Source organism: Cebidichthys violaceus, unplaced genomic scaffold (genome assembly GCF_023349555.1).
Source record: "Cebidichthys violaceus isolate CVI_PGR_0920_01 unplaced genomic scaffold, fCebVio1.0.p SCAF_77, whole genome shotgun sequence".
Lineage (NCBI taxonomy): Eukaryota > Metazoa > Chordata > Actinopteri > Perciformes > Stichaeidae > Cebidichthys > Cebidichthys violaceus.
The window spans coordinates 301,227-328,726 of NW_027176961.1; the positions used below are offsets into that span (position 1 = coordinate 301,227).

Here is a 27,500-nt window from a genome sequence, read left to right on the forward strand (position 1 = left end):
ACAAAAATAAACTATGTACAAAAACTGTGTTAGTCACTGTGCTATCAATACTTTTACTGTAACAGAGTATTTTTACTGTGTGCTATCAGTACTTTTACTGTTACAGAGTATTGTTAGTGTGTGGTATTGGTAATTATACTGTCACAATACAAATTTTCACAGTGAGTACTACAGTACAAGTACTAATAGTAGTAGAGTACTTGTATCATGGTAGTTGCACATTGTGACAGTTGGAACCTGAAAACAAACCTCAGAATAACCTGAAGTGATTTCAGTGAAACTCTTCTCTGTAAAGTTACAGAAGTTGCATGAAAAGGATTAAAGTGACTTTAAGTGTAGAGACACTTGATCCTACACTTCCTAGAATGCAACTTAATCTGCTATAAGCTTTTAGTCCGGTGGTCTCAAACCTGCATTACCTGGAGACCACTTGGCATTTTTCCAACACAATATATTTGAACTACACCTCCGAGTTGAACACAACAGGAAACAATGAGAAACGCTCTTTGTTGAGGCAGTCGGTTAAATATTCAACTTCAAAATAAAGAAGCTCAATTTTATGCTTTTGATTTTGTAGAAAAGTTAGAAAATGAAGAGATGCGTCTGAAACAAACTGTAGACATGTTGGAGACGTAATGTGGTTCAATACAATCATTCATTAAAGAATGTTTACCACTAAAGGACGAAAACCAACAGTTATGAAGTCACAAGTCTTCTTTTCTTCATCATTAACAAACACACATGTTAAATATATTTGAAAGGTATCCATGCATTTTGTAAACATGATATTTTATTGCTCTGTAGTTAAAATGTGGTTACATTTGGTTACAGTACGACTCGCCTAAGACTCAAAACTCAAAGTTTACGATGTGAGACTCTCAGCTCTGCTAGTTAATAAAGAAACAAGATCAACACAAAAATAGAGTGAAAGAAATATCAGAATTTAACAAAAAGAAGAAGAAGTGTGTTGAAATTAAAACCAAATTAAACTAAATGTAATAGAGTTTAATCAAACAAGCAAGTGGAAGTAGTGACTTTGTTAGGGACTACTTTCAGCGGCGGATGAATCCACATTTGGTGTAGAGTGAGTGTTCCTGTTGATGAAGGTTCTAATTCCTCCGTTATTTAAAGTGATAAACGTCACAGACTGAGTTCAGTCTAATGAATACGGTGTAATAGTTTAGTCTCCTGACTATTATTAATATTAATATCATGATGATGTCTTTATTAACGTGTGTACTTTAAAATATTTACAGCTAATACAATGAGAATGAAAACTGGTCGTCAAACATTAAAACCAGCTGCTGCGACCTGATCTCTCTCTCTCACACACACACACACACACACACACACACACACACACAGACAGGGAGTTTGTAATTAGATTAATAATATTTAATATTCTATTTCCATTTTGTTTAATTTAATATTTTAAAGTTTTAAAAATGTAGTAACTGAAAGTTAAAAATAAATAATATTGTTTATTTACTTTTAATTTAATCTAATTATTTATATGTTTAAACAAACGTTGTGACAAAATGATTGTGTTTCTGTAATAAAACAAACTGATATTATTTATTTATTTTGTTGTTATATTGCCATATTGGAAAGCAAATTTAACCTATTAATAGATAAATAAATAGATAAATAAATAGATAAATAGATAAATAAATAGAATCCTCTTGGTCCAGGCTTTTTGTTATTATATATTTAATGTTTGTATATTTAATGTTTATATATTTAATGTTAGTCTATTTAATGTTAGTATATCTAATGTTAATATAATATATATTGATTATTATTATTGTCTGTTGGTGCAGAGAAGCTGCAGGTGACCACGAGACCTCGTCCTCCATCAAACCGTGAAGCAGCTGCATCATAATCGATGGATCATTAAATATGAATATGAATATTACAAACAGGTTGTATCTGATCCGCCTCGTAACCGGTACGAGGTCCGCCGGTAACGGAGCTGAGCTCCGCGGGATCCGCGCGAGTCGTTTCATCTCAGCTGTTTTCTGACAAAATTAAATAAAATGAAATGAAATAAAATAAAACGCGTCCGCAGCTATGAAGGAGGGAAGACTTTTATTTTGTAGGATTAAAGATATTTGAGAGAAACATCACGAGGCTGCGCGAGGCTTTAAATCTGTGATTAAAAATCATAAAATAGATAAAGTGGAAGACCACGTGCTTCAGGTCCACGCCCCCCCCCCCCCCCCCCCCCAATTTAACACTATTTGTAAGAATAATTTATTTCTTTATTTTTCTTTTCTTTCATAATTATTAATGCACGACGTGACGTCATTATTATTAAGTTTCATATCCAGATTTTATTTTTATTTTTAAAGATGATTTAATAGAATCATAAACGAACTGCTGCTGGTATTTATGCTGATTCAATATTTTATTCATTATTAAACTTAATTCTCAGTTTTTATTTATCATATTCTGTGTTTTTAAATCATGTTTAATGTTTCATCTTTGAGAATATATAAAATATTGTGTTTGATTATTAATCTGCTTCTACATGTAAATAATCACAATAAATAAATAAACGATCAATAACAAACATTCACTGTTATTAATATCTGATGTTAGTTTCTCTCTTCATGTCTGATGAAACCCTCAAATCATTTTCATCATCACGTTTCTCCTCAAAGTATTAAATATGTAAATAATCCTTCAATCAGCATTATTAAAGTAGATTCATACAGATCAGAGGTCTCTGCTTTTTAATGCCTTGCTCAGAGGTTCATATGAGACAGTGGATGTGGAGCTTGTGGGGCCCCTGGTGGTCTGAGGCCCCTGGAGGTCTGAGGCCCCTGGAGGTCTGTGGCCCCTGGAGGTCTCCCATCTTGTTGGTTATTAAACCTCTACTTTAGAAGTTAAAACCTGTGGATTAAATACATTTTATATCATAATTTATATTTCTTTACGAGACTCCTTTTTTTCGGGTTTGAAACCGCAGCATGAGAGATTTAAGACGTAACTTTGGCCTTTTTCAAATACACTAAAATAAAAATATGAATTAAAAAATCATCGACAGGTGAAAATAATCGTGAGCTGCAGCTCTGACACGTTCACTACAGGGTTGACTCAACAGCAGAATCATAAACAGTCATAATTCTCTGCATTATATAACATATATATAACATATATAACATATATGTATATAACATATATATAAAACATATATATAACATATGTATATATATATATATATATATATAACATATACATACATATATGTAACATATATATATATATATAACATATATAACATATATATTACTATAAGGCTGTTCCAGTAAGTAGCCTGACTTCAGTGGGCTGAACCACTTTGACCCACAGAGTGAAACATGAATCTTCCTCATGTTCAATCACTTCAGATCAAACTCCAACAACTTCACCAAATCTGAGCCAAACAGATCGTTTCTGTTTCTGTTCACTTCTGGTTCTATTTCTGGACTTCTCTAGTCGATCTAGAAACAGGATGAGGTTCATGTTGTCATTTTAATGTGATTTAAAGGAACAAAGGTGTTTTTCATTTCATCTCCACTTTAAGGTTTGAAAAAAGATCATCGTTTATGTTTGAAAAAAATCGAAATAATATAATAAATGTAAACAACGTAATGTAACAACGTATCATAAACAACGAAACATAAACAATGTTACAAAACGATGAAACGTAACATCACAACTTAACAACATCACAACGTAACAACATCACAACGTAACAACGTAACGATGTAACAACTTAACGTAACAAAATAACACAACCTGACGTAACAACAAGATTTAACGACGTAGCGTAACGGCGTAGCGTAACGGCGTAGCGTAACGGCGTAGCGTTACGGCGTAGCGTAACGATGTAGCGTAACGGCGTAGCGTAACGACGTAGCGTAACAACGTAGCATGAAATAACATAACATTGCGTAACAATGTACCATAACAGGGTAAAATAACAATGTGACATAAGTACGAAACTTAACAAACGTAGCGTAACAGCGTAGCCTGATAACGTAACAGCTGTTACCAGCGTAAAGACGGAACAACCACCTCAGTAGATTTACATCATGTTCAAAGCATCAAGTCATGTTTTCATTTTGGCTTCACACATGAACTTCACAATAACACTCGTGAAACTCTGCTGCTATAGAAACACTTCAGCAGATCGCTTTCAAAGAGCAGTCTCTGACTTCATGCCGGCTTTTTACAATTTACCAATTTGGTGCCATAATGTTCTTCTCAAATTTGAGTCAATGTTGATTTATTTGTCATGTAACTTCTGCACTTCTTGGTTATTTTAACACAAACTCGGATCTTACACTAAACCTGAGGTGTTTCCTGAGAAGACAGAAGTTTATTTTGAAAAGACTGAATGCGTGAAACGAAAGGAAATCGTCATGTGTGACTGGACTTCAGTAGGAAAACCAAAACCAAAATAATAATGATGTGTTTTGTGTCAAAATAGAAACTCGTCACTGAAGTCTGTCTGAAGCTGCTGTTGGGACTTGAAGAGACATTTATCGACCAAAAGAAATATTTTTAAGTAAGCTCCACAATTGAATTTTACATTTTGGTCGCACATTAAAACCTGCCATTTAAATATGCGTCTTTAAAGCTGAAACGTTTCAGGCTCTATTGGCAGAAACGGAATGAAATAATAACAGTAACTCTGTCGTTTAGTGAATAATCACCTGAAAATAAGAATAGTTTTCGTTAGCGTAGCGTAGCGTAGCTTGTATCTACATACGGAGCAGCCGCCATCTTTCTACAGAAGCCCAGAAGGGACAAACCAAACAGAGAGACGTTCAACGTCTGACACACAAGAAGTTTCAGTTGGTTGCAATCTGCAGCGTCACCACTAGATGTCACCACTAGATGTCACCGGATCGAACACGCAGCACCTTCAAAGACAGAATCACGACTCTTAAACTTGAAGAAGAAGTTTATTTTACTTTACTCGTGAACGACTTTTCATTTCTGCAAAACTAAAACTTTGTTCTGTTTTCCTTCCTGTAGCTCAAACAGCAGAATCGAAAACATCAGAAATGTTTTAGTGCTGCCCCCCCCCCCCCGTCCTTCTGTTGCTTCTTTTGTCTTTTGACTGCTGGTCACCCCATTTAACACGAGCAGATAGCATCAGAGGACAGAGATTGGGTTCCCCGGCAGCTCCATTGTTGGGGGGGGGGGGGGGGGGGGGGGGGGTTCTTGCGTTACAGTCGGACTCGTTTAACTCGCAGCCCTCTTTTAGGAAATGAACAAATTGCTGCTGAAAGTCCGTCTTTGTTGTTCCGGCGGACTGATCTCAGACCAGCCGACAACAAACAACCTGCAGAGACCTGAGACCAGCTGAGACCAGCAGAGTCTGCTATGAATACATATACTGATATTAATGTGTTTGTGACATCATAAACACATTAATATCAGTATAAACATGGCAGAAACATGCAGCTGGTTTTTGTTTTTAGGAAATGTTTCTTTTATTTTCAAACATAAACATAAACGTCTCCAACAGAAACCTGGTTTGTTTCTGACAACTGATATCTAAATATTATCTAAATATCATCTAAATATTATCTAAATATCATCTAAATATTATCTTAATATCATCTAAATGTTATCTAAATATTATCTAAATATTATCTAAATGTTATCTAAATATTATCTAAATATTAACTAAATATTATCTAAATATTATCTAAATGTTGTCTAAATATTTATGATTCTTATCAACATTTTTCAGTTTGGTGCCATCAAATTAAAAAGGATGACGAATGAAAAGTGTTTTTTTTCTTAACCGTCTCCACTAGAGATGAAATCAACATGTTTCAGATTATGATCATTTATTTACACCATGAGTCAAAAACTTCTCACAGAAAGTTTTTATGGATTCAGAGAAAACATGGAGAATAAAACGTGACTGAAATATTGAACACATAATATCTATCAGAGTACAGATCTGATGAACAACATGCAGTTATTCATTCATCTTATACGTTTAGTTTGAATCTGGATTTAAAGCATCAGAACTCAAAACTCTGAAACTGTTTGGACTCTGATGTTCAGGTCTGAAACAGAATCCAACGTTCAACACATGCAATATGAATATGGTGAGTTATGAATTCACTCATAACAGAGTTTAAGAGTCCGTGTTTGTGGATTTGGATCATTGTTGACTTTAAAGAATATAATCAAGAAATATATATATATATATATATATATATATATATATAATATATCTAAATATCTTTAATGAAACTAAATATAAAACTAAATGTTTAATATTTAATATTTCATCTGAACTGTTTGAATTTAAATCTTTTAGAAGCTGAAGTACATTTTTCATAAAGACAAAACACCGAAAGAGAGAAAACATTGAGACACTAAAATTAAACATGTTTCAATGCTTTTATTTTGTATATTTAGAGATTTTCTGTAAAATATAAAATATTAAAAAATAGTGAAGTTGTTGTAAAATAATTAAAATAAAACTAAATGTCACGTGCACACGGAGAGAACGTGAATAACGATTCAAACAGCAGCACGTGATCTTAACATTTCTGATTGTGAAATATAATAAAATAAATTAAATTAAATCAGCTTCAGTGTCACGTGACACCTTTAAAGCGCAGCACAAGATTTTAGGATTTAAACAAAAAGAGAATCTACGGACACGTTCAGTCTCGTGCAGATACGAACTGAGGCTGCGCAGAAAGCAGCAGCGCTCACGATAAAGTTTAAAGGCTTCAGTTCACCTCATTCTGTACGTTTCAATGGGTACAAATATACAAATATATATTGTGTATATATTATATATATAATATATACACAATATATATATATTGTAAATATTTATATAGTAAACACAGAACGAGTTTTGTACACGTCAAATGTGCAGAAAACAAACAGAAATAATAAAAGAATGAAAGAATAAAAGAATAAAAGCTCAAATTCTGATTTAAATGATTTTCCTCAGAACTAAATGTTGAATCAGCAGAAATCAGATTTAATCTGTAAACACAAAGGAGTGAAAAATGAATGAAGCAAAACTACTGAAATCAAAGAATCTCATTTATAGAACGAATATATGTGTGTATGTATTCATATATATATACACATACATATTATATATATATTATATATATAATATGTATGTGTAATATGAGATTAATGCAGAATGTTTAGAGGATTAATTTTAGTTTGAAGGTGAAAACACGCGGAGATCAAAGGAGCCGACAACACCGAGCAGCTGATCCTCCAACAGGAAGTCTGTTAAACATGTTTCATCTCTAGAGAACAAACATCACGGAATACCGGAGAACCACCCAGAACCAGGACCAGGACCAGGACCGCCTCTAAAGCAGACCTCTACCTGGACTCTACCGGAGGAACCAAACCTCTGATCCTCAAACCGGAAACAGAGCAGCGACATTTAAAGAGACGAAGAAGAAGAAGAAGAAGAAGAAGAAGAAGAAGAAGAAGAAGAAGAAGAAGAAGATCAGTTTGAGTTTAGAGATGAAATACATGTTTAGAGTTTAATGTGTAAATAACACACACACACACACACACACACACACACACACACACACACACACACACACACACACACACACACACCCTGCTATAAATCTGCAGGTTTACTTTAATGTGACTTGGTTTTAGAACCTGTGAACAGATCAGCTGTTAAACGTGACGACAGTCTGCGGGAGTCCCGCACAGGACAACCCGCACGGGGCCGCGGGCCGCACAGAGGACCGGATGTCTCTCGGTCCTGAACCACGTCTCTCTTTCCACCGAACGCGACAATCTCTGTGCGTGAAAAGCTGCTGCGCGTTTCTCCACTAGCGCGCGTGCGTAAACAACAACAAAAATAACAACAACAAAAACAAGCAAAACAACCGGAAACACAAACAGACTCGGTTCTGTTGTCTGCTCGTGCACCACGAACATCTTCTGCACAGAAGCGCGTTCACAATTTAAGCGTGAATCCAGAGAAGAAGAATAAATTAAAATGAATGATTTTAAGAAGAGTGTGTGTGTGTGTGTGTGTGTGTGTGTGTGTGTGTGTGTGTGTGTGTGTGTGTGTGTGTGAGAGAGAAAGAAGACAAAGGGCTCTGCGTGCTTATGAATGAACCTATTCTTTTATTTGTATTTTTTTATGATTAAAACATTTTTCTCTTTTTTTTAACTTCTGTAAGCGACAAACACGAGAATCAGAATAAGAGCACAATAGAATCACAACACGAAGAAGAGTTCAGAGACGACAGGAAACACGAGCATTCCGTAGTAGTGTGTGTGAGGCGGCTCTTCTTCGGTGGTGCTTCACATCGGAGGAAAACCCCAAAAACCTAATTACAAACAGACACGTTCTCTCTTCCTAAGCACAGGAACGGAACAGAGGAGAAGCGCTGCTGCGAAGACCCACGCTCCTGAACGCCTCCTCCGAACAAGCCCCCATCGGACCCGGCTCGCACCGGACCCCTCAGAGTCCGGCTCGCGCCGGACCCGGCTCGCGCAGGACTCTCGTGTTCTGACTTCTACTACAACAGAGTCTTTGGTCTATAAAAGTACACGAAGAAGAGAACAGCCTCGCGCGGTGACGGCGCTTTAAAAAACAAACACACATTTCAATGCTGCAACAAAACAAACGTGTTTAAATTTAGTGAAATAAAATGTTCTGACCCGCACGAGACCCGATAATACTGCAAACATGCGGCCAAAAAACCGGCTAGAAATATTATTATTAATATTATTATCATTATTATTATTAATAATATCATCATCATCCTCATCATTATTTGAACCTTTTTTGAATCTCAAATCAGAGGACACGATGTAGGTACACGTGGTGCTCACAGCGCACTGACAGTTCCTACAGACAGACCCGACAGAACAGAACAGACGGTTTACACAGAAGAACCTGCAGCAGCAGCAGCAGCAGAAGAAGAAGAAGAAGAAGAAGAAGAAATAATAACAATAATAATATTAAAAAATACCTGGAAACTTCAGCGCTGCTCTGTGAGTTTCTCTGCTGCTCGGGTTTTTTTCTACAGTTCATAATCATGACGTATTTGAGTCTGTGTCTCTTTTTACAATGTAAAATGTTCAAACTTACAGTTCCAGTCATTTTACGGGTTTGCACTCCTCGGGCGGACCGGGCCGGGGCGGACCGGGCCGGGCGGGTGGAGGGTTAGTGGATCAGCGGGTTGGAGGTCGGACCCTGAGTTTGATGCGTAAAATAGTCAGACAAACCTCCGGAGAGTCCCGAGGAGAAGGCCGGCAGAGAGCCGGAGAGAGTCGGCCTCAGAGAGTCACACTGCAGCGAGGAGGAGGACGGAGCCTGCGGGGAATTGGAGGCCGAAGCCCGGGCGGCCTGCAAGGAGCCGCCGCCGGACTGCGCGGTCATGGACGGGTGCGGCACGTGCGGGAAAAAGTAACTGGTCTGCCCGGCCAGCAGGTTGACCGAGCACGGGTTGAGGGAGTACGTGGCCCCGGAGCAAGGCACGGAGAGGCCGCAGGGCACCGCCGAGGCCGCCAGGGCCGCGGCCGTCAGGTGGTGCGTCGCGTAGGGGAGATCCCCGCCGACCAGCCGGTCCATGCTGAGCCCGTTGGAGGACGGGAACGACGAGTGGCTGTTGCTCATGTTCTGCGTGAGCATGGTGCTGTAGGACATGGGGTGACCCGGGTAGCCCGAGGAGGTCCCGTTGTAGCCCAGGGCGCCGCCGGCCCGCGGGTGGTGCAGGGACAGGAAGGGGGACATGGGCCAGTACAGGGATCCGGCGCGGTCCATGAAGGTCAGCCCGGAGGTGAGCCGCGCGCCCCGCTTAAAGGCCAGCTTGGCCCGGGACGTGGTGGAGCGCCGCCGCAGCTTCCCGGTGGTGCCGCCGATGAAGACGTCGTCGCTGCTCGGGTCCAGCATCCAGTAGTTCCCTTTGCCCGGGTCGTCGTAGTGCCGCGGCACCTTGACGAAGCACTTGTTCAGGCTGAGGTTGTGCCGGATGGAGTTCTGCCAGCCCTGCTTGTTCTCCCGGTAGTACGGGAAGTTCTTCATGATGAACTCGTAGATGCCGTTCAGGGTGAGCCTCTTCTCCGGACTCTGCCGGATCGCCATCATGATGAGCGCGTTGTAGCTGAACGGGGGCTTCTCGTACTTGCCGCTCTTCTTCTCGCCGTCCTTCCCTCCGGCGTCCCCGTCCTTCGCCTCCTTCTTCTCCTCCGGCTTCTCCTTCTCGTCCGGGCAGCTCTCCTGGCTCGAGGAGTCACTTTTAGGATCCGCTTTGGCGTCCTGCTGCGCGGCCGGGAGAGGAGCCTTCTGCTCGGCTTCGTCCGCGCCGACGCCGGGCCGGTGGATGTGGTGCAGGTGGTGGTTCTGGTGGTGCTGGTGCTGGTTCTGGTGCTGCTGGCTCTGGTGGTTGTCGTTGTCGCTTTGCACGGCCTCCGGCACCAAACTGTTTATACTGAACGAGGATTTGGGAATCATTTTCACCTCTTTGCGCTCTCCCATATCCAACATCACCGGGCACGAGGCGACGAGCAGGACGAGCACAGCTGGGTCTCGATGGGTCCGGTCTGCGCCCGCGAACCAGGACGGGAGGAAGGAGGGAAGTATAGCCCAACAAACTATGTCATGTTCGGTTTGGGGAGGAAAGAGGAAACACAACACACACACACACAACACACATGTACACACACATCGATAGGAGACAGATAGCTGCAATTAATTAGGGAGCCGCAGCCGCTAGCGCGAGCCACAAACATTGGTTGGACCTTTCCAGTCCTCAGCCAACCAGGGGGACATTAGTGTTAAATATGAAGGCGTCCTCTGCGCGCTCAGCCAATCAGCGCGCTCACACAAACACACACATCCACCGAAGCCGTGCACGCTGCAAAAAGTGCCCGAGAAGAGGAGGCTCGTTATTAAAGCGTGACGGAGCCTAAAGAACCAGAACTTCATGAGATGAAGATGAAGATGAAGATGAAGATGTCAGAGCGGATCCTTCACGCTCCTCAAAGTTTAACGCTGTTTGTTCATTTTAATGTGAACACGTGAGTCTCATTAAAACTCTCAATAACTTATGGAGTTATTAAAATGTATCACTGACGGATTCTGTTCTCTGGACCACAGACAGGGTCCAGAGTCTCGGAGACTTTTTGCAGCGTAGACCCCCCCCCCAAAGTGAGCCCGTCGCTGGAAAACACACCGTGATGCGCGTTCACCCAAATCCCCGCCGCCGCTGCTCGTATTTACACTCCTCCGGTTCAAATGTTTCCCTCCGCCGCGTTACAAACTGTTTACATCAACCGGAGGACAATAAACAGAGACACGCGGACACGGTGAGGACACGCGGAGGTGATTTGTGTGTCCTCCGCTCCTCCAGGAGCCGCGGCTCCGCGCGGAGAGCCGGGAACACGGCGCCTCATGCCGGGGAGGATCCACGGATTGACGGTGGAGGCCGCGCGAGGACACTTCAGAAACGGAAACGAAAAACCAAAACATTTAGAATTTATTACTGATGTTTATGAAAAGATGAAATCATATTCATAACCTCTGAAGATGATCATATTTATTTCACTTCTTCTATTCTGGAGAAACATTTTGACACATCTTTATATTACAGTACTACTACTGTGTCTGTGTACTACAGCTAGTACTACTACTGTGTCTGTGTACTACCGCTAGTACTACTACTGGTACCGCCACCACGCCCTCGCGCACCACTGAGGTCACACATTGAGATTTATTCTAAACGATGATTTTTGACACAATAATTATTTCAAGTGATTTTATTTGTTTCCGTTTTTCTTCTGCAGAGAAACTAAAATAGATTTAAACATTTAAACATTTAACGGAACATAAATACAATAGAAAGATAAACTGGATTATTATACTAATAATAATACTGCAAGTACTACACTAGAACTACACTATAGTACTAGTATAAACAGCTGTTCAAAGACACATCAGAATACTAGGATTAGTATTCATTGGTACCAACAGTATTAGTACATAGAAGTTATATTTTACCACGTGACCACGAGAGCCGTAAACACGTGACGTAAATAAATAAAAACATTCTGAAAAATGATTCAGATATTTATTTTATTATGAGCCTCTGGTAGTACTACCACTGAATACTACTACTGAATACTACTACTACTACTACTACTACAGTTAGTGCAGCAGTTCCTGCTGCAACAGATAAAAACTACTATCACTAGTATGTATTACTGCTATATTTATAAAGATGAATATTATTATCAGAAAGTATAAAACTCGGTCAGTCCACCTTAAATACTTTAAGGTGGGATTAAAGTCTTTAAGTGTAAACAAAGAGTTCTTCTGTGGTTCCATCAGAACATCAGAGTCCAAAGATCAACAAACTGAAGATATGAACATGTTTCATATTTAATCTGTTTCCTCCCGGAGGAGCAGCCGGAGACCAGAGACCAGAGACCAGAGACCAGAGACAGGAGACCAGAGCCGCTTCTGACGCCCCGAGACACCGCCGGTCACAAATAAATAACAAATACATATAAAATAAATATAAAATTAATAATAAAATTAATATAAAATTAATAATAAAATAAACATAAAGTTAATATAATAATGAGACGGATGGAGGTGGAGCCAGAAACCAAATACTTGAAAACAAGTGTTATTTCAGTTTGGAGGTTTTTATCATATAAACTTCACTTTGAGTGTTTTAGTATTTGTTCCTTTGTGATTCTTTGATGTTTTATTTGTTGTTGATATTTTAGAGTAATTGTAAAATGTGTATTCATGTCGTCACCTGGTATGTTCTCGTGAATAGGAGAGGAGAGCTTTATGAACAGTTATCATAATTTATCATGATGACAGTATTCATCGTTATAGAAAATAAAAGCCTCTCCGGAGCTTTCAGTCACGCGGACTGTTCGAGGAAACAAACGAGCTTCTGGTCAAACCGTCATGAACTCAAGGAACATCATACATGTAGAAATAAGTAGCGAGAATAATAATAATAATAATAATAATAATAATAATAATGAGGGCAAATATTACGTCCACCCGAATCTATTTCACGACTGACGGTCGTCTTTATTACGCCATGCTTTTATTTTGATGGGGTAGTTTAACTTGCTGTTTGTTTGTCAGCTTCTCAGTGACTCACTGAAGTAAACAAACTGTTTGTTTGTTTGTTTGTTTGTTCACAGAAGATGAAGATGTGAGCAGAGTTTGGACCGCGTGCGTGTGTGCGTATGCGTGTGCGTGTGTGTGTGTGTGTGTGTGTGTGTGTGTGTGTGTGTGTGTGTGTGTGTGTGTGTGTGTGTGTGCGCGATCTGTTTCTTCTGGATCTAAGAACACAATGTAAGACATTGTGTTCAGACAAAGACCTGCAGATACACGTGAAATATATGTATGTATACATATATATATAAATATAATATATATATGTATACATATATATATATATATTATATTTATATATATATGTATACATACATATATTATATTTATAAATATAAATATATATATATATATGTATACATATATATATATTATATTTATATATATATATATGTATACATACATATATTATATTTATAAATATAAATATATATTTATATATATATATATGTATACATATATATTATATTTATATATATTTACACATATATATATATATATATATATATATATATATATATATATATATAAATATCAGAGAGTGAAGGAACCTGGAGGTGACTTCTGACTTCTGACCATCTCTAGAAACAAAGGTTTGTTTTATTTTGGTGGTTTCGTTGAATCGTTTCCTGTTTTGATCATCTGATCTTCTGCTTCAGAGAAAAGTCTTTCTGAAGGTTTTAAAGTTCTGATTGAAATGTTTGATCCATATGTGGAACATCTGTTTGTCTGCACTCGAAACAGAACCACAGAACCACGTTTCAATCAATCACTGAAGCTGATCAGAAGAGTCTCAAAGGGGTTCTCCACGTTCTCTAAGGGGTACTTCAGGGTTCTTAAGGTGGTCCAGAGGCCTTTAAGCTGGCCCTGAAGAGCGTAAAGGGTTCGTTAAGGTGATGTTCCAAAGACACATCTGACTTTATTAAAGGTCTCCAGCAACCCTAACGGGTTCTTTACGTTCTAAAGGAGGGTCCACTTGGTCTTGATTGGTTCGTCCAGGAGATTTAAGGGAACTTTAAAGGTGCTCTGGGTAATCAAGGGGAGTCATGCAACGCCTTCAATGGTTCCGGCTGTGCTGTTTGGTTTTTGGGGTTCTTGAGGATGTTCCACTGGGTCTTTACAAGGTTTGGGAAAAGGTTCCTAAAATGTTTTAGGAACCTTTGAGTTGTTCATGTAGTTCTTAAAGCGGATTAAAGGGTTGAGGGTGTTTCAGGGTGTTTCAGATGCTCCTGTGGTTCTTATCGAAGCAGCAGTTTCTTTGGGTTCTGAAGTATGTGTTTTAAGAATACTTTGTGGCCTTCTATAGGAGATTTTGTGGTTCTTAAACAGGTTCTAGCAGCCCTTAAGGGGTTCCTTAGGTTTGTAAGATGGTTGCAGAGTGGAGTTTATAAGGAGGTTCTAGAAGTTAATAAGGGGTTTCAGGGGTATTTCCAGGCCAATAATGAGGTTCCTAAAGTACTGAGTGGGTTCCAGGGGATTTTAGGAAGTTTAATGCCATTAAGGGGGTTCCTTTGGTATTTAAACGGGTTCCTTAGTCCTTTGTAAGAGGATTACAGAGTAAAGTGTAAGGGGGTATTCAAAGGGTCCGTTATGACTTCCAGGGTTTATTATTTGAAGGAGGGTCCAGGAGTTCTTAAGGGGCTTTGCCGGTTCTTCAGGGAGATCTTGGGGTGTTTGTGGGGTTCTAATGGGGCTTCAGTGATTTAAGGACTCTTTGAGATGAACTGCAGGTTTCTAAATGGAGCTTCGGGGCTACGTTCTATCGTGTTGGGTGTCTGAACCTGAACAGAACCTTGTTGATTCGGTTCAGTTCAGGAACCAGAACCTTCCTCCTGCTGTCAGCTGTGACCTGTGAGCTCCGTTCTGTCTGAGGAGCTGAAAAACAAACGAATCATGAAGGTTGATCATCTGGAGGACGAGAGAAACAGCCTCAGTTCTATCATCATCGTCGTCGTTGTTATTGTTATTACTATTGTTATTACTATTATTATTATTGTTTTATCATCATTGGCTTTCAGGCTTGAAGGGAAGTTGTGAGATGATAAACCAGATCAGAGCAGACATGGAGGAGAAGACAGAAGGCGCCTCCCGGCGGTGGAAGCAGGAACTACATCAACCCATATTTACATTCAGTCTGATTTATTTATGTTAAAGGTTTTAATGTTTGTTTGTGTGTCACGTGTTTCTTTCTCATTTCATCTGGAGCAACAAAAACATAAAAACTTTTAAACATATTTTCTGAATATTCGACACAAATTAAACTTTTGAGCCGTTTTTCTATCAGAGTAGAATTTCAAAGTAAATGTACTAATATCAGTAAATATTAAATTAAATACACGTGTCGTGTGTTCATTTTATCTTTAATAAAGTCTTCATAAAAACCTCATGTTGTCATTTCACTATAATAAAAATGATTTCATGTATTCATCATGAAAGATAACGTTATTTAAATATGATATTAAAGTTTATTCAAACTAAATAATAATAACTTCCCGCTGATTTCTGTTCTGTCTCGTGAGCTGGACGTTGAAGCGGGAATCAGACGGAGGCCTGGAGGGACAAAAAGAGTCCGACACACCGGAAACAGTGACGCTGATGGAGACAATAGATTTATTTATTACTTGAATTAAAGATTTAAATCTCTTTAATTTCTCTTTAAATGACGTCACGAGTCGGAGGAGATTTAAGACTTTTTATATAATTAAAGATTGAAGTTTGTGATTGAACTCATTCATTTAATACAAAACAAACGTTTTAAAGGCTTTTAATGTGTAAAATAAACTGGTGTAAATAATACTCATGAATATTCATAGTATTTTTGATGTTTTATTATTTCACTATTTAGCCTGAATTCTATTTTTACTCATTTATTATTTATTATTCATGTTTAAAATAATAAAACGCTTTGCAATGAAAACAAAATGCATGTTGTGATAATGATGTATATTGTATGACAGTAATGTACTCATGTATAGTAGATACTGTATAATGAGGATATTATGATTAGATGCTCTTTTTAATTATTTGTTGTGTATTTAAATGTGTCACGTGTTAACGTGACGTAATTTGCTCCAAACGTTGGTGTTGAAATTGTGAAATAGATTTTTAAATGTTTTAAACTTTATTTAAGAATCTGCGAGTGAACAAAAACCTCCAACTGACGCGCGAGGAACGAACGAAGAAGAAGAAATAAAAAGAGAAGCAGAAGAAGAAATAGAAAGAGAAGACGAAGAAGAAGAAATAGAAAGAGAAGAAGAAGAAATAGAAAGAGAAGAAGAAGAAGAAACGAGCTCTGCGGGTTTTATGGTTCATTTGCTGTAAATTAACTCGTGAAGCGGACGATCAGTCGGCTGGAGCCACAGACTGAGACCCGGAGAAACGAGAGGAGCCGGATCATTAGTGCGCCGACAGCGACACCGTGAGGCTGCGAGAGGAACTACAACTGTGTCTCAGTAGGATGTACAGTACCACTACTACTACTACTACCACTACCACCACTACCACTACTACTACACTTACAGTAAAAGTAATATCAAACTGTGAAATACTCTGTTAAAAGAGTACTACTGCGACACAATAAAAATACTATGTTAGAGTACATGTACTACAACTACATTTTGGAAATACTATTTTAGAGTACAAGTACTACTAGTACACAGTGGAAATAGTATGTTAGAGTACAAGTACTACTAGTACACTGTGAAAATACTGTATTGATCTATAGATCTAGATGTATTGATCTATAGATCAATACATCAATACATCTATAGAAATATTGATTTATAGAGATCTATAAATCAATATTTCTATAGATGTATTGATGTATTGATGTATAGATCTATAAATGTATTGATGTATAGATCTATAGAAATATTGATCAATACACAGTTCATTAATCACAACCAGATCTCAGAGGAAGAGAAATGAAAACAGGAAGTCAAGGAGGAAACGTGGATTAAATATTTAATCAAAAACATTCAGTGCAGTTACATCAACTCAGTGAGTATTAGTGTATTAGTATTAGTGTATTATGTGAGAGTATTACGTCACATGTTCATGATTCACGTCTGAGCGACTCTTCTTGGTCTCCTCTGAACGTCTGAATGAAGACGAGACTCTTAGACCAGAACCAGAACCAGAGCGGACGCAGGACGCTCGATGAAGACTCCTCACAAGAAGAAGATGAAGATCGTCGGAGCGTATTAATCGTCTGATGATCAAACCGATTGATTTCAGATCGGTTTACTTCTGGACCAGGAGGAACTAAGACCTCATGAATTCTGGGTAAATTATTCTCTTGACTGAATTAAAGACGGTTCAGGTCACATGACGTCTGACCTCACTGATCACTGAATGAAGGGTCTCCATGACAACACGTTTTATTGATTATTATTATTTAACACGGTTCTGAGTGTGTGTAGAAATACATAAATACTACCACCACCTACTACTACCACTACTACTACTACTACCACCACCACCACCACCAGTGGTAAAGGCATAAATACTACTACTGGTGGTATTACTGGTGGTACTACTAGAAGTACTTCTGCTTCTACAACCAGTGATAGTAGTGGTGGTACTACTAGTAGTAACAAAAATACTACTACTAGCACTACTACTACCACCGGTGGTAGAAGCAGAAATACTACGACTAGTACTACCATAGGTGGTAGAAGCAAAACTAGTACTGCTAGTAGTATTATTTGAGCAAACTCCAGAGATGGACGGTGAGTGAATCCTTGAAACAAACAACTGAACGTGTTTAGAAGTGAACTGAAGGTCCATTTACTCCCTTTTCTTCCTGAGCTTTCAACTGCATCTCTGTGCTTTCCTCCGTGGACGGAGCTCCTCTGACCTGGTTAAAGTCAGTAAGGAGCCCTTTAGTGGAGGGTCAGTCTGTTCAACAGGGACTCTTGTGCTCAGAGTTTATTCTAGTTGTATTAGCGCTCTTTATTAGTGCTCAGTTTGTCAGCAGGATTACAGAAAAACCACCGGGCGGATTTTCATGAAACTCGGGGGAAACGTGAAGCATCGTTAGAGGAAGAACATATTACAATTGAGAGCAGATCGGACAAAGGTTTGTGTTCTAAGAGAGACGTTCTAGCTCATCAAAGGGTTCTGCATTTTCCGTGAGGCACTTTGTAAGTAAGATCATTTTTGCTCATATTACATTTCCTCTGTCATCTGTGCTTCTGTTTTATTATGTTTTTATATTCACGCGTTACTCATTGATTTTAAAAAGGTGCTATTTAAATAAAGTTATTATTGTTATTCCAATATTAATGCACCATTTGGCTTCCCACAATGACAGGAACGCGTCAGTAAAGCTTTACTTCTTAGTGAAGAACTTCCTGAAGACGCTCCTCTTTGACTTGTCTCTGCCGGTGTGGTCCTCTGGTAGCTGGGGGGTCACAGTGGGGGGGTCCTGGGCGTCGGGGGGAGGAGGCGGCCCAGAAGGGGGCGGAGTTTGACATCTCTCAGTACCTGCAGTGAGCAGGAAATTACAGATTCATAGACGCTCTCCGTTGAACGACGTTCTAACGTGCTAACGCGCTGCGTCGCCTCACCTGTGGTCCGGACCCCCCCGTCCTCCTCGGGGTAGCGGTGCTTGTTGTAGTACGTGTGGGGGGGTTTGGGAGGAGGCGGCCCCTCGGCGGACGACTGCCTCTCTAGGCTCTCATGTCGGCCGTGCGGCGGTTTGGTGGCGGCCGAATCGTCCAGAGCCTCGGCTAACTTCTCCAAACTCAGGTTGACCGACGACACTCTCCTGAAGACACAAGCGGAGCTAACATTTTAGCGACGGCGCTAACGTCATCTAACGGACGTTTAGCCTAGCTTAGCACAATGACAGGCAGCAAAGGCGCAGTGCGATCTAGCAGATTTAAATCGATTCTCCAAACCTGGAACCACAGACCTCTGTAGCTAACAAGCTAACATGTTTTAGCTTAAGAGCTATTGTTATCTTCCCTGCTAGCTAACCAGAAACTGATGTGAGATGTTTAGATACACATTTTGGGAAAAGATAAATTAATAGTTAGCCTAGCTTAGCACAAAGACAGGAAGCATGGGGGCGGGGGGGGGGGGGGGGGGGGGACTGGAAGCCTAACAGGAGCTTTATGTCTCCATCTTCAGTAGCTCAAAATCCTGTTAAATACCCTAAATCATCCCCTGCTTTCTGGTGTGTTTGACTCTAAATGGAGCATAATGTACTAAATGAACATCATGCTGTATTGAAGAAGACTGTAAACTAGAGATTGAGACCATAAACTCATGTTTACAATGTTTACTGAGGGAATAAATCAAGAGAGAAGTAGAGTCATTTTAGACTAGACTTCTATACAACCAGAGGAGTCGCCCCCTGGTGGACACTAGAGAGAATGCAGCTTCAACTCATGAAGCTCTGACTTCTCTTTAAAGACCTGGAGGTTTGTCTCCTGGGCTGCATGTAAACAGAAATATTAATGGAATATACATTTTCAAAAGCTCTTTAGGAATATCCTCTCTTTTCTTGGCTTCGGTGCTTGTTAGCGTAGTGCTTTAAACATTCTCCTTCAGAAACCCTTTCATCATGTACTTCCTGTCTGCACCTCAGCGCTGAATAAAGCAGAGCTCTGCTCCCTGTGTGTTTTCACCATTGTGTTTCCCGCTGAATGTAATCCACTTTTGTCAAAGTATCTCATTAAAAAGGATGGTTGACTTGTTCCGGCCTCTCGGAGCCCGTCGACCCCACGCTGCACAGTGAGAACAGGTGAGCTGTGCAAAAAGTCAAATTACCTGACGCAGCGTGAAAGAAACGGCTTCCGTCTGAAACTCCATCAAACACCGTCAGCGGCTGACGGACGTCCGGTTTGACTCCAAACACCAACAAGTAAAAGTTTGGTGTCCGTGTTCATTTGAATACAATCTGTTCGGTTCATTAAGAGAAGTCCATCACAGCTGGAACGAGACGACAGCCAGGACCAGGTGCTGATGAAGCAAACATCAGCCGACCGCTGAGCCAATCAGAGAGCTCAGAGATCCTCCTCCTCCTCCTCCTCCTCACATGTGTAGTAAGACACTGTTTTGTGTCCTTGATGTATTTAGAGTAGTTCCTGTACAGATGTTTATTGTGTTACGACATCATGACAGAGAGACAAACTGTCTAAATTAAACATTATTCTCCGCTCAAATATTTTAAAATCCCTCATTTTCTGATGAAGAGCTCAAGCAGAAACGGGTCGACTGTAAAGTTGTTGATTGCAGGATTTGACCCTTCATGCATTTCAGAGGTCTGGACCAAAAACTGTTTATAGGACATGGACGTAGTCATGGGGACGTAGTCATGGTGACGTCACTCGTTGGTTTGTGGACATTTTGAAGCCTCTAGTTCGGCGTTTCAGCCGTCGCCATCTTGTTTTTATCATCCAGTGAACAGGAAGTGACCACATCTGGACTGAGGAGGAGTGACGTAGGGACGCCCCGCCCCTAAAGCTTCCCGAGTGTGTGTGTGTGTGTGTGTGTGTGTGTGCATGTGTGTGTGTGTGTGTGTGTGTGTGTGTGTGTGCATGTGTGCGTGCGTGCGTGCGTGCGTGCATGTATGTGTGTGTGCGTGCGTGCGTGCATGTATGTGTGTGTGTGTGTGTGTGTGTGTGTGTGTGTGTTTACCCTGAGTCGTCAGAGTCACTGCTGGTAGATTCAGAGCAGTTTTGTAGTTTCTTCACCCAAAGCAGCTGAAGTTCTCTGCTGGACGCTGAAAACAGGAACTGACTGCCGTCCTCCAGTCTGATGAACACAACACACACTGTTTAAATATAACACACACACACACACACACACACACACACACACACTGTTTAAATATAAAACACACACACACACACACACACACACACACACACACACTGTTTAAATATAACACACACACACACAGATTCATAATTTTAGAGGAGATCTAAAAGTAGTTTTCTTTAAGATATGAAATATGTCTAAAAGTACATTAAGATGTGATGTAAACACATCAGATATCTTCCATAATTCACTGTATTTATATTTGTTTTAAATATATATATCTGTGGCCTCTTCAGGTAAAATAAACATTAGATAAATAAACATTAGATAAATAAACATGAATAAATGAACATGAATAAATGAACATGAATAAATTAACATGAATACATGAACATGGATAAATGAACATGGATAATCTGCTCACATGAGTCTGAAGGTGTTCTCCTTCCTCCTGTAGGAAGCGTTCTCTCTACAAACAGCTCGGTCCAAGTGGACCGGAGGCCAGCGGGAGGACTTCTGAGGAGACACCGGTGAGTTTCAGTAACGCTGAGTCAGCAGCTTTCTGTCTCTTAGTTTAGACACAATAATAAATACCTGGTCAGCAGCCGCTCTGTCTGTGGACAGGATGAGCGTCTGTCCTTCCAGAACAGCAAACACCTCCTCCCAGTGCTCCAGACCCTGAAGCAGCAGCAGCCAATCACAGACCGACAAGACACACCCGTCAACCAATCACAGTCAGACAAGACACACCCGTCAGACAATCACAGTCAGACAAGACACACCCGTCAGACAATCACAGTCAGACAAGACACACCCGTCAGACAATCACAGTCAGACAAGACACACCCGTCAGACAATCACAGTCAGACAAGACACACCCGTCAGACAATCACAGACAGACAAGACACACCCGTCAGACAATCACAGACAGACAAGACACACCCGTCAGACAATCACAGTCAGACAAGACACACCCGTCAGACAATCACAGACAGACAAGACACACCCGTCAGACAATCACAGACAGACAAGACACACCCGTCAGACAATCACAGACAGACAAGACACACCCGTCAGACAATCGGCACACCGGACACGTCGCAGGTGAAGGTTGTGAAGACGGATTCTACCTGAACTCAACTAGAGGAGCATCAACGATGACCTCACCTTGTTTCCTCCTTGTTTCAGTTTGATCTCCAGTGTTCCCTCCATCCTGATTGGCCGCTCGGCCGTCACCTGAACAACATCACAGAGAGCAGCGACCAATCAGCTTTCAGTAATAACTATAACTATTAAGAGAGAGAGAGACAGAGACAGAGAGAGAGAGACAGAGTGAAAGAGAGAGAGTGAAAGAGAGAGAGAGTGAAAGAGAGAGAGTGAAAGAGAGAGAGAGTGAAAGAGAGAGACAGAGAGACAGAGAGTGTTTACCTCCGGTGTGGAGCTCTGGACGTTGGCGTCTTCTTCTTCTGCTTCATCGTCTAACTTCCTGTGTCCCTGAGGAGGAGATGCAGGAGGAGCGAGGTCAGCTGATGCCGTCTCCTCCTCTGTGATTGGTGCAGCAGTCGGGGGGTCAGGTGGTGGAACCGGTTCAGAATCAGGAGGCTCGTCGCGGAGCTCCGTGGGAGGAGATTCAGGGGGAGAAGGTCTTCCTTCGACTGGAGGAGGAGGAGGAGATGAAAGAGGAGGAGGAGGAGGCGGTGGCTCTGTGGGAGCAACGAACGCTCTGATTGGCGGAGACGAGTCAGGCGGCGTGGCGGGCGTCTCAGAGCTGCGTCCAAGCGTCCGCTCTGAGGAGGAGATTCTGGGCTTTGGAGCCAGAGGGGGTTTGGATCGGAGACGACGGTCATTCTCAGGGGAGGAAGAGGAGATGGAGGTTCGAGGGGAGGAAGGAGGAGGAGAGGAGGAGTCAGGTGATGCTCTGAGGGGAGCGCCATGTGTCGGGCTGGAGCTAGGACTAGCAGGAGGACTGCTGGCGTCTTCTTCCTCCTCCCATTTCTTCCTGCTGGTACCGAAGTGTCTCCTGGACTGGAGGAGGAGGGTCGGGCTGAGTGGAGGACTAGCAGACGTCGCGAAGCTGCTTTTCCCGTCCAGGGTGGACGATCTGACGGCTCTGTCCGTCCTCCGGCCGCCGCTGAGTCGACGGACGACCTCCCTGGAGGAGGAGGAGGAGGTCTTTGGATCCGACGATATCCTCCTCAGAGACAAAACCCTGGCTGGAGGTTTCCTGTCCTGAAGGTCCGAGTTTCCATCGAGTCTCTTCTCCCTCTGAGAGGAGAAAAGAGAAAACGTTAGAGCAAAGACAGATGTGTTCGGTCGGGGTTAGAGCGTTACCGACCGACCGACCTGTGTTTTCTTCTTCTGTAGTGCGATGAAGCGATCGCTCTGGGCCTGGATCATGGCCTCCAGGTCCTCCTGTCTCTTCAGGAGCTCCAGGACATCCGACACAGAGTCCTGGAGGAACAAGAAGAACCAGCTGTTTCTGTCAACATTCACCACATCTGTACTAATATAGTTTACAGCTGTTTTGATATTTTCCTAAAGTATAGAAACACAGTTTTGTTGCTGTATTTAAACACACGTAGTCGTCCTGACGTCTCTTTTGTTTATAGACATTTGAAGCCTCTAGTTCTGCATTTTGGTCGTCGCCATTTTGATTTTTTGCAACCAGTGAACAGGAAGTGACCATATCTGGACTGAGGAGGAGTGACGTAGAGACGTCATATACGTCTCTGGTAGAGACCTGTCAATCACTGTGTAGCCCCGCCCCTAAATCATCCCCTCTTTATGGTGTGTTTGACTCTAAATGGAGCATAATGTACTAAATGAACATCATGCTGTATTGAAGAAGACTGTAAACTAGAGATTGAGACCATAAACTCATGTTTACAATGTTTACTGAGGGAATAAATCAAGAGAGAAGTAGAGTCATTTTAGACTAGACTTCTATACAACCAGAGGAGTCGCCCCCTGGTGGACGGAACTAAACCACAACAACCCAACTTCCTGTTTCCTCCCGACCCTTTGTCCTCTCACCCCGAAGTCCTCGGCCGTCAGCGAGTTCTCGTAGGAGCTCAGCCAGCGCTCCGCCTGCTCCAGCTCCCTCTGCAGGAGGGAGATCTCCAGCTCCTCCTCATACAGGACTCTGGTCTCCTCCCAGACCTTCTCCACCCGAACCTCCAGCTCCTCCAGCTCCGACACGCGCTCCTCCACCTGAGGACGGGGGGAGACGGAGACGTCAGGTGAGACAGACGGTCCTCGGTGAATGTGTGTGGTCTTACCTCTGGGGACATGAAGTTTCCTCCCTCCATCAGGCGCCTCCCTTCCTCTTTGGCGGCCTGTGATTTGCTGAGCTGTCGGTCCATCTGGACCCGGTACTCCTGGTGCTTCTTCAGGAGCTGCTCCGGGTCGCCTCCCTCCACGCTCAGCGCCTCCCCTCCAACCAGAGACAGCGTCTCCCTCAGCGAGGCCCTTGAGACACAAGACGGACAAACTAAGATCTTTAAGATTCTGTTCATACAGGGGGCTCAGGAGGTTAGACCAGGACCAGGACCAGGACTCCATCCGGACTCCACTGAGGCAACACGAGGCAGAGGAAGTCTGCAGAGGACTTTTATTTTGACGGGGAAATACAAAGTACCAAATATGTTTGTAGTTGAACTTTAATTTGAGAGAGACGTGATGAGGACCTACATGAGCTCGGTCCAATGGGACCAGTACTTCTGCACGTCCTGGACCTGGTCCAGTCTGGTCCTGCGTTGGGAGGCCTTGTCCCGGATGCTGGTCCAGCAGACCTCCAGCTCCTCCAGCCTCCGGGTCACCGCGGCTCTGGTCTCAGGCCGGCGTCGGCTCAGAGCCCGGCCCTCCTCTCGGCTCCTGGTGGTCTCCTCAGAGACCAGGACCAGATCCCTCTGGTGGAACACGGAGACAACAACATGTACTCAAGATAATATAAGTTACAAAATGTTAGTTACTTTGCAGATTCAGATTAATAATACAAAATTTAAGTAGCTAATAAACATAAATTTACCTCCAGCGCCTCGTGTTGCCTCAGCAGAGTCTGGATGGAGTGCAGGTCCTGGTCCTGGTTCTGGTCCTCAGAGTCCAGCACGGCCTCCTTCTCAGCCATCCAGCCCTTCAGCTCGTCCACGTCGTGGTTGAACTGATGGAACTCCCTCGCCTGCTGCAGGTTCTGGAGGACACGGAGAAGAGGTTCACTGAGCAGAGCCTGAAGGCATCATGATGTAACTGAAGTGAACCTCCGTTGGTTAGCCGTTAGCGGTGCTGCTAACGTTACTAGCTCTCCTGTGTGACACATGAACCACCACAGGTATCAGATCCACACCTGTTCTCTGGTCCTGATGCTGCCGTTGAGGTCGTCCCACAGCCCGCTGAGGGTGTCGTCCCTCCTCCGGGCCTCGCCGTCCTGCTGCAGACCTCGGCCCAGCTGCTGCACCGAGGTCAGCCGGCTCCGACCCAGACCGGACACCTCCGACACCAGAACCTCCAGCTTCTTCTGAAGGACCTGCAGGAGGAGGAGGAGGAGGAGGTCTATCAGTCATATAAGTCTAAAATTAAATACTTACTTAAATCAGAAACGTGTGATCAAACGATTATTTAATCTGACTTCCAGGTACTTGTGTGACTCACCTCTACGTCCTCCAGATCTTGCCCGCAGTCTTTAGACTCTGCCAGGGTCTTCTTGGAGGTCAGCCATGTTTGTAGTTCTTTGGCTTCCCTCTCGAACACGTAGAGGCGGAGCCGGTCTTCCAGAGCGGCGTGGCGAGCGGCGGAGAGTCGGAGGAGAGTCTCGAAGCGTTCGGGGACGCCTGGGAGAGACTCGCTGACCAGGTGGCTGAGACGGACACACAGAGAGACAAACTTTACTTTGAGATTCAAATCTAATGACCCCATCGCTTCTCAGACCACATCCTGAGTGTACAGGTGTTCAAACAGGTGTTTAAACTGGTGTTGGTAAACAGGTGTCTAAAAAAAGAGTTTAAATAGGTGTTTTAAAGAGGTGTCTAAGCGTGTGTCTGTCTACCTGTTAGGATGTCCCAGGTGCTGCAGCGAGGCTCCTCTCTCCTGCAGCCTCTCCACCGTCTTCCTCTGGTTCTCCAGCTCCACATCCACAGAGTCCAGCCTCCTCAGCAGGGCCTCCGTCGCCTCCTCGCTCCTCCCGCAGTCCCGAGACTCCAGACCGGCCCGCTGCTCCTCCGACCACAGCTGCAGCTCAGAGACCTCGAGACACACAAACACAGGTTAATATAGTGGGGGGGGAATCCCACAATATTATCACGATACCTAAGTCACGATACTATCACAATACAATATTATCACAATGCTTAAGTCACGATACGATATTATCACGATACTTAAGTCACGATACGATATTATCACAATACTTAAGTCACGATACGATATTATCACGATGCAATATTATCACGATACGATATTATCACAATACGATATTATCACGATACTTAAGTCACGATACGATATTATCACGATACTTAAGTCACGATAGGATATTATCACAATACTTAAGTCACGATACGATATTATCACAATACTTAAGTCACGATACGATATTATCACGATGCAATATTATCACAATACGATATTATCACAATACGATATTATCACGATGCTTAAGTCACAGTACGATGTTATCACGATACGCTATTATCACGATACGATATTATCACGATACGATATTATCACGATACGATGTTATCACGATACGATATTATCACAATACTTAAGTCACGATACGATATTATCACGATGCGATATTATCACGATGCGATATTATCACGATACAATATTATCACAATACTTAAGTCTCGATACGATATTATCACGATGCGATATTATCACGATACGATATTATCACGATACGATATTATCACGATACTTAAGTCACGATACGATATTATCACGATGCGATATTATCACGATACCATATTATCACGATGCGATATTATCACGATATGATATTGTCACGATACAATATTATCACGATACTTGAGTCACGATATAATATTATTGCGATTTTGAAATACCAAACGTTGCAATATATCGTAATTAATTACTTATTTTCAAATGCAAATTATGCAGTTTGTCAAAATCTGTTTTATCTAATAAGAAAGTTTTCACTCAGTTCATCCCACTTCAGTCCATGTTTCATATTTATTGTCATCATCTTCGTTAAAGTCATCTATAGTGGTGATTTGCATAAAAATATACAATTCAAATAATTAGGAAATAAAAGATTGTATTTGTATTGATTAAAACAAATCTAGTTATTTTTAACGATGTATTATAATGTTCTTAGAGCTCGTGTTAGGAAGTTAAACAGCTCATAATTCATCTCTAATATCTATTTTATATTGAATGTGAAATCTTCAAACTACTGGATTTATTCAAATTCCTCCCAAAAACTACATTTTACCAGATTACACTGAAACGCATCATGATAACGTTATAATATATGATACCCTTTTTTCACACTATGATGGTTAAACTGTGAGTCACATGACTTTCTGCTCATTTT

The 27,500-nt window shown here is 41.8% G+C and overlaps 2 protein-coding genes across 2 annotated transcripts in view; both read right to left on the reverse strand.

The window, feature by feature from the left end:
* foxg1a (forkhead box G1a) overlaps positions 1–10,764 on the reverse strand; it is a 23,285-nt gene extending 12,521 nt beyond the window's left edge. The window contains exon 1 of the mRNA XM_068737280.1: positions 9,006–10,764. Coding sequence (XP_068593381.1) covers positions 9,200–10,522 — 1,323 coding nt within the window. The 5' untranslated portion in view covers positions 10,523–10,764 and the 3' untranslated portion in view covers positions 9,006–9,199. The remainder of the gene's footprint in view (positions 1–9,005) is intronic.
* Positions 10,765–17,122: 6,358 nt separating this feature from the next.
* The window catches only part of sptbn5 (spectrin, beta, non-erythrocytic 5), a 44,658-nt gene continuing 34,280 nt past the window's right edge, over positions 17,123–27,500 (reverse strand). The window contains exons 65-79 of the mRNA XM_068737244.1: positions 25,989–26,185; positions 25,595–25,799; positions 25,290–25,469; positions 24,975–25,136; positions 24,638–24,855; positions 24,226–24,415; positions 23,981–24,157; positions 23,291–23,398; positions 22,376–23,212; positions 22,115–22,183; positions 21,542–21,625; positions 21,372–21,463; positions 20,825–20,941; positions 18,748–18,947; positions 17,123–18,664 (exon numbers count right to left, since the gene is read on the reverse strand). Of these exons, the coding sequence (XP_068593345.1) occupies positions 18,510–18,664; positions 18,748–18,947; positions 20,825–20,941; positions 21,372–21,463; positions 21,542–21,625; positions 22,115–22,183; positions 22,376–23,212; positions 23,291–23,398; positions 23,981–24,157; positions 24,226–24,415; positions 24,638–24,855; positions 24,975–25,136; positions 25,290–25,469; positions 25,595–25,799; positions 25,989–26,185 (2,991 nt within the window). The 3' untranslated portion in view covers positions 17,123–18,509. The remainder of the gene's footprint in view (positions 18,665–18,747; positions 18,948–20,824; positions 20,942–21,371; positions 21,464–21,541; positions 21,626–22,114; positions 22,184–22,375; positions 23,213–23,290; positions 23,399–23,980; positions 24,158–24,225; positions 24,416–24,637; positions 24,856–24,974; positions 25,137–25,289; positions 25,470–25,594; positions 25,800–25,988; positions 26,186–27,500) is intronic.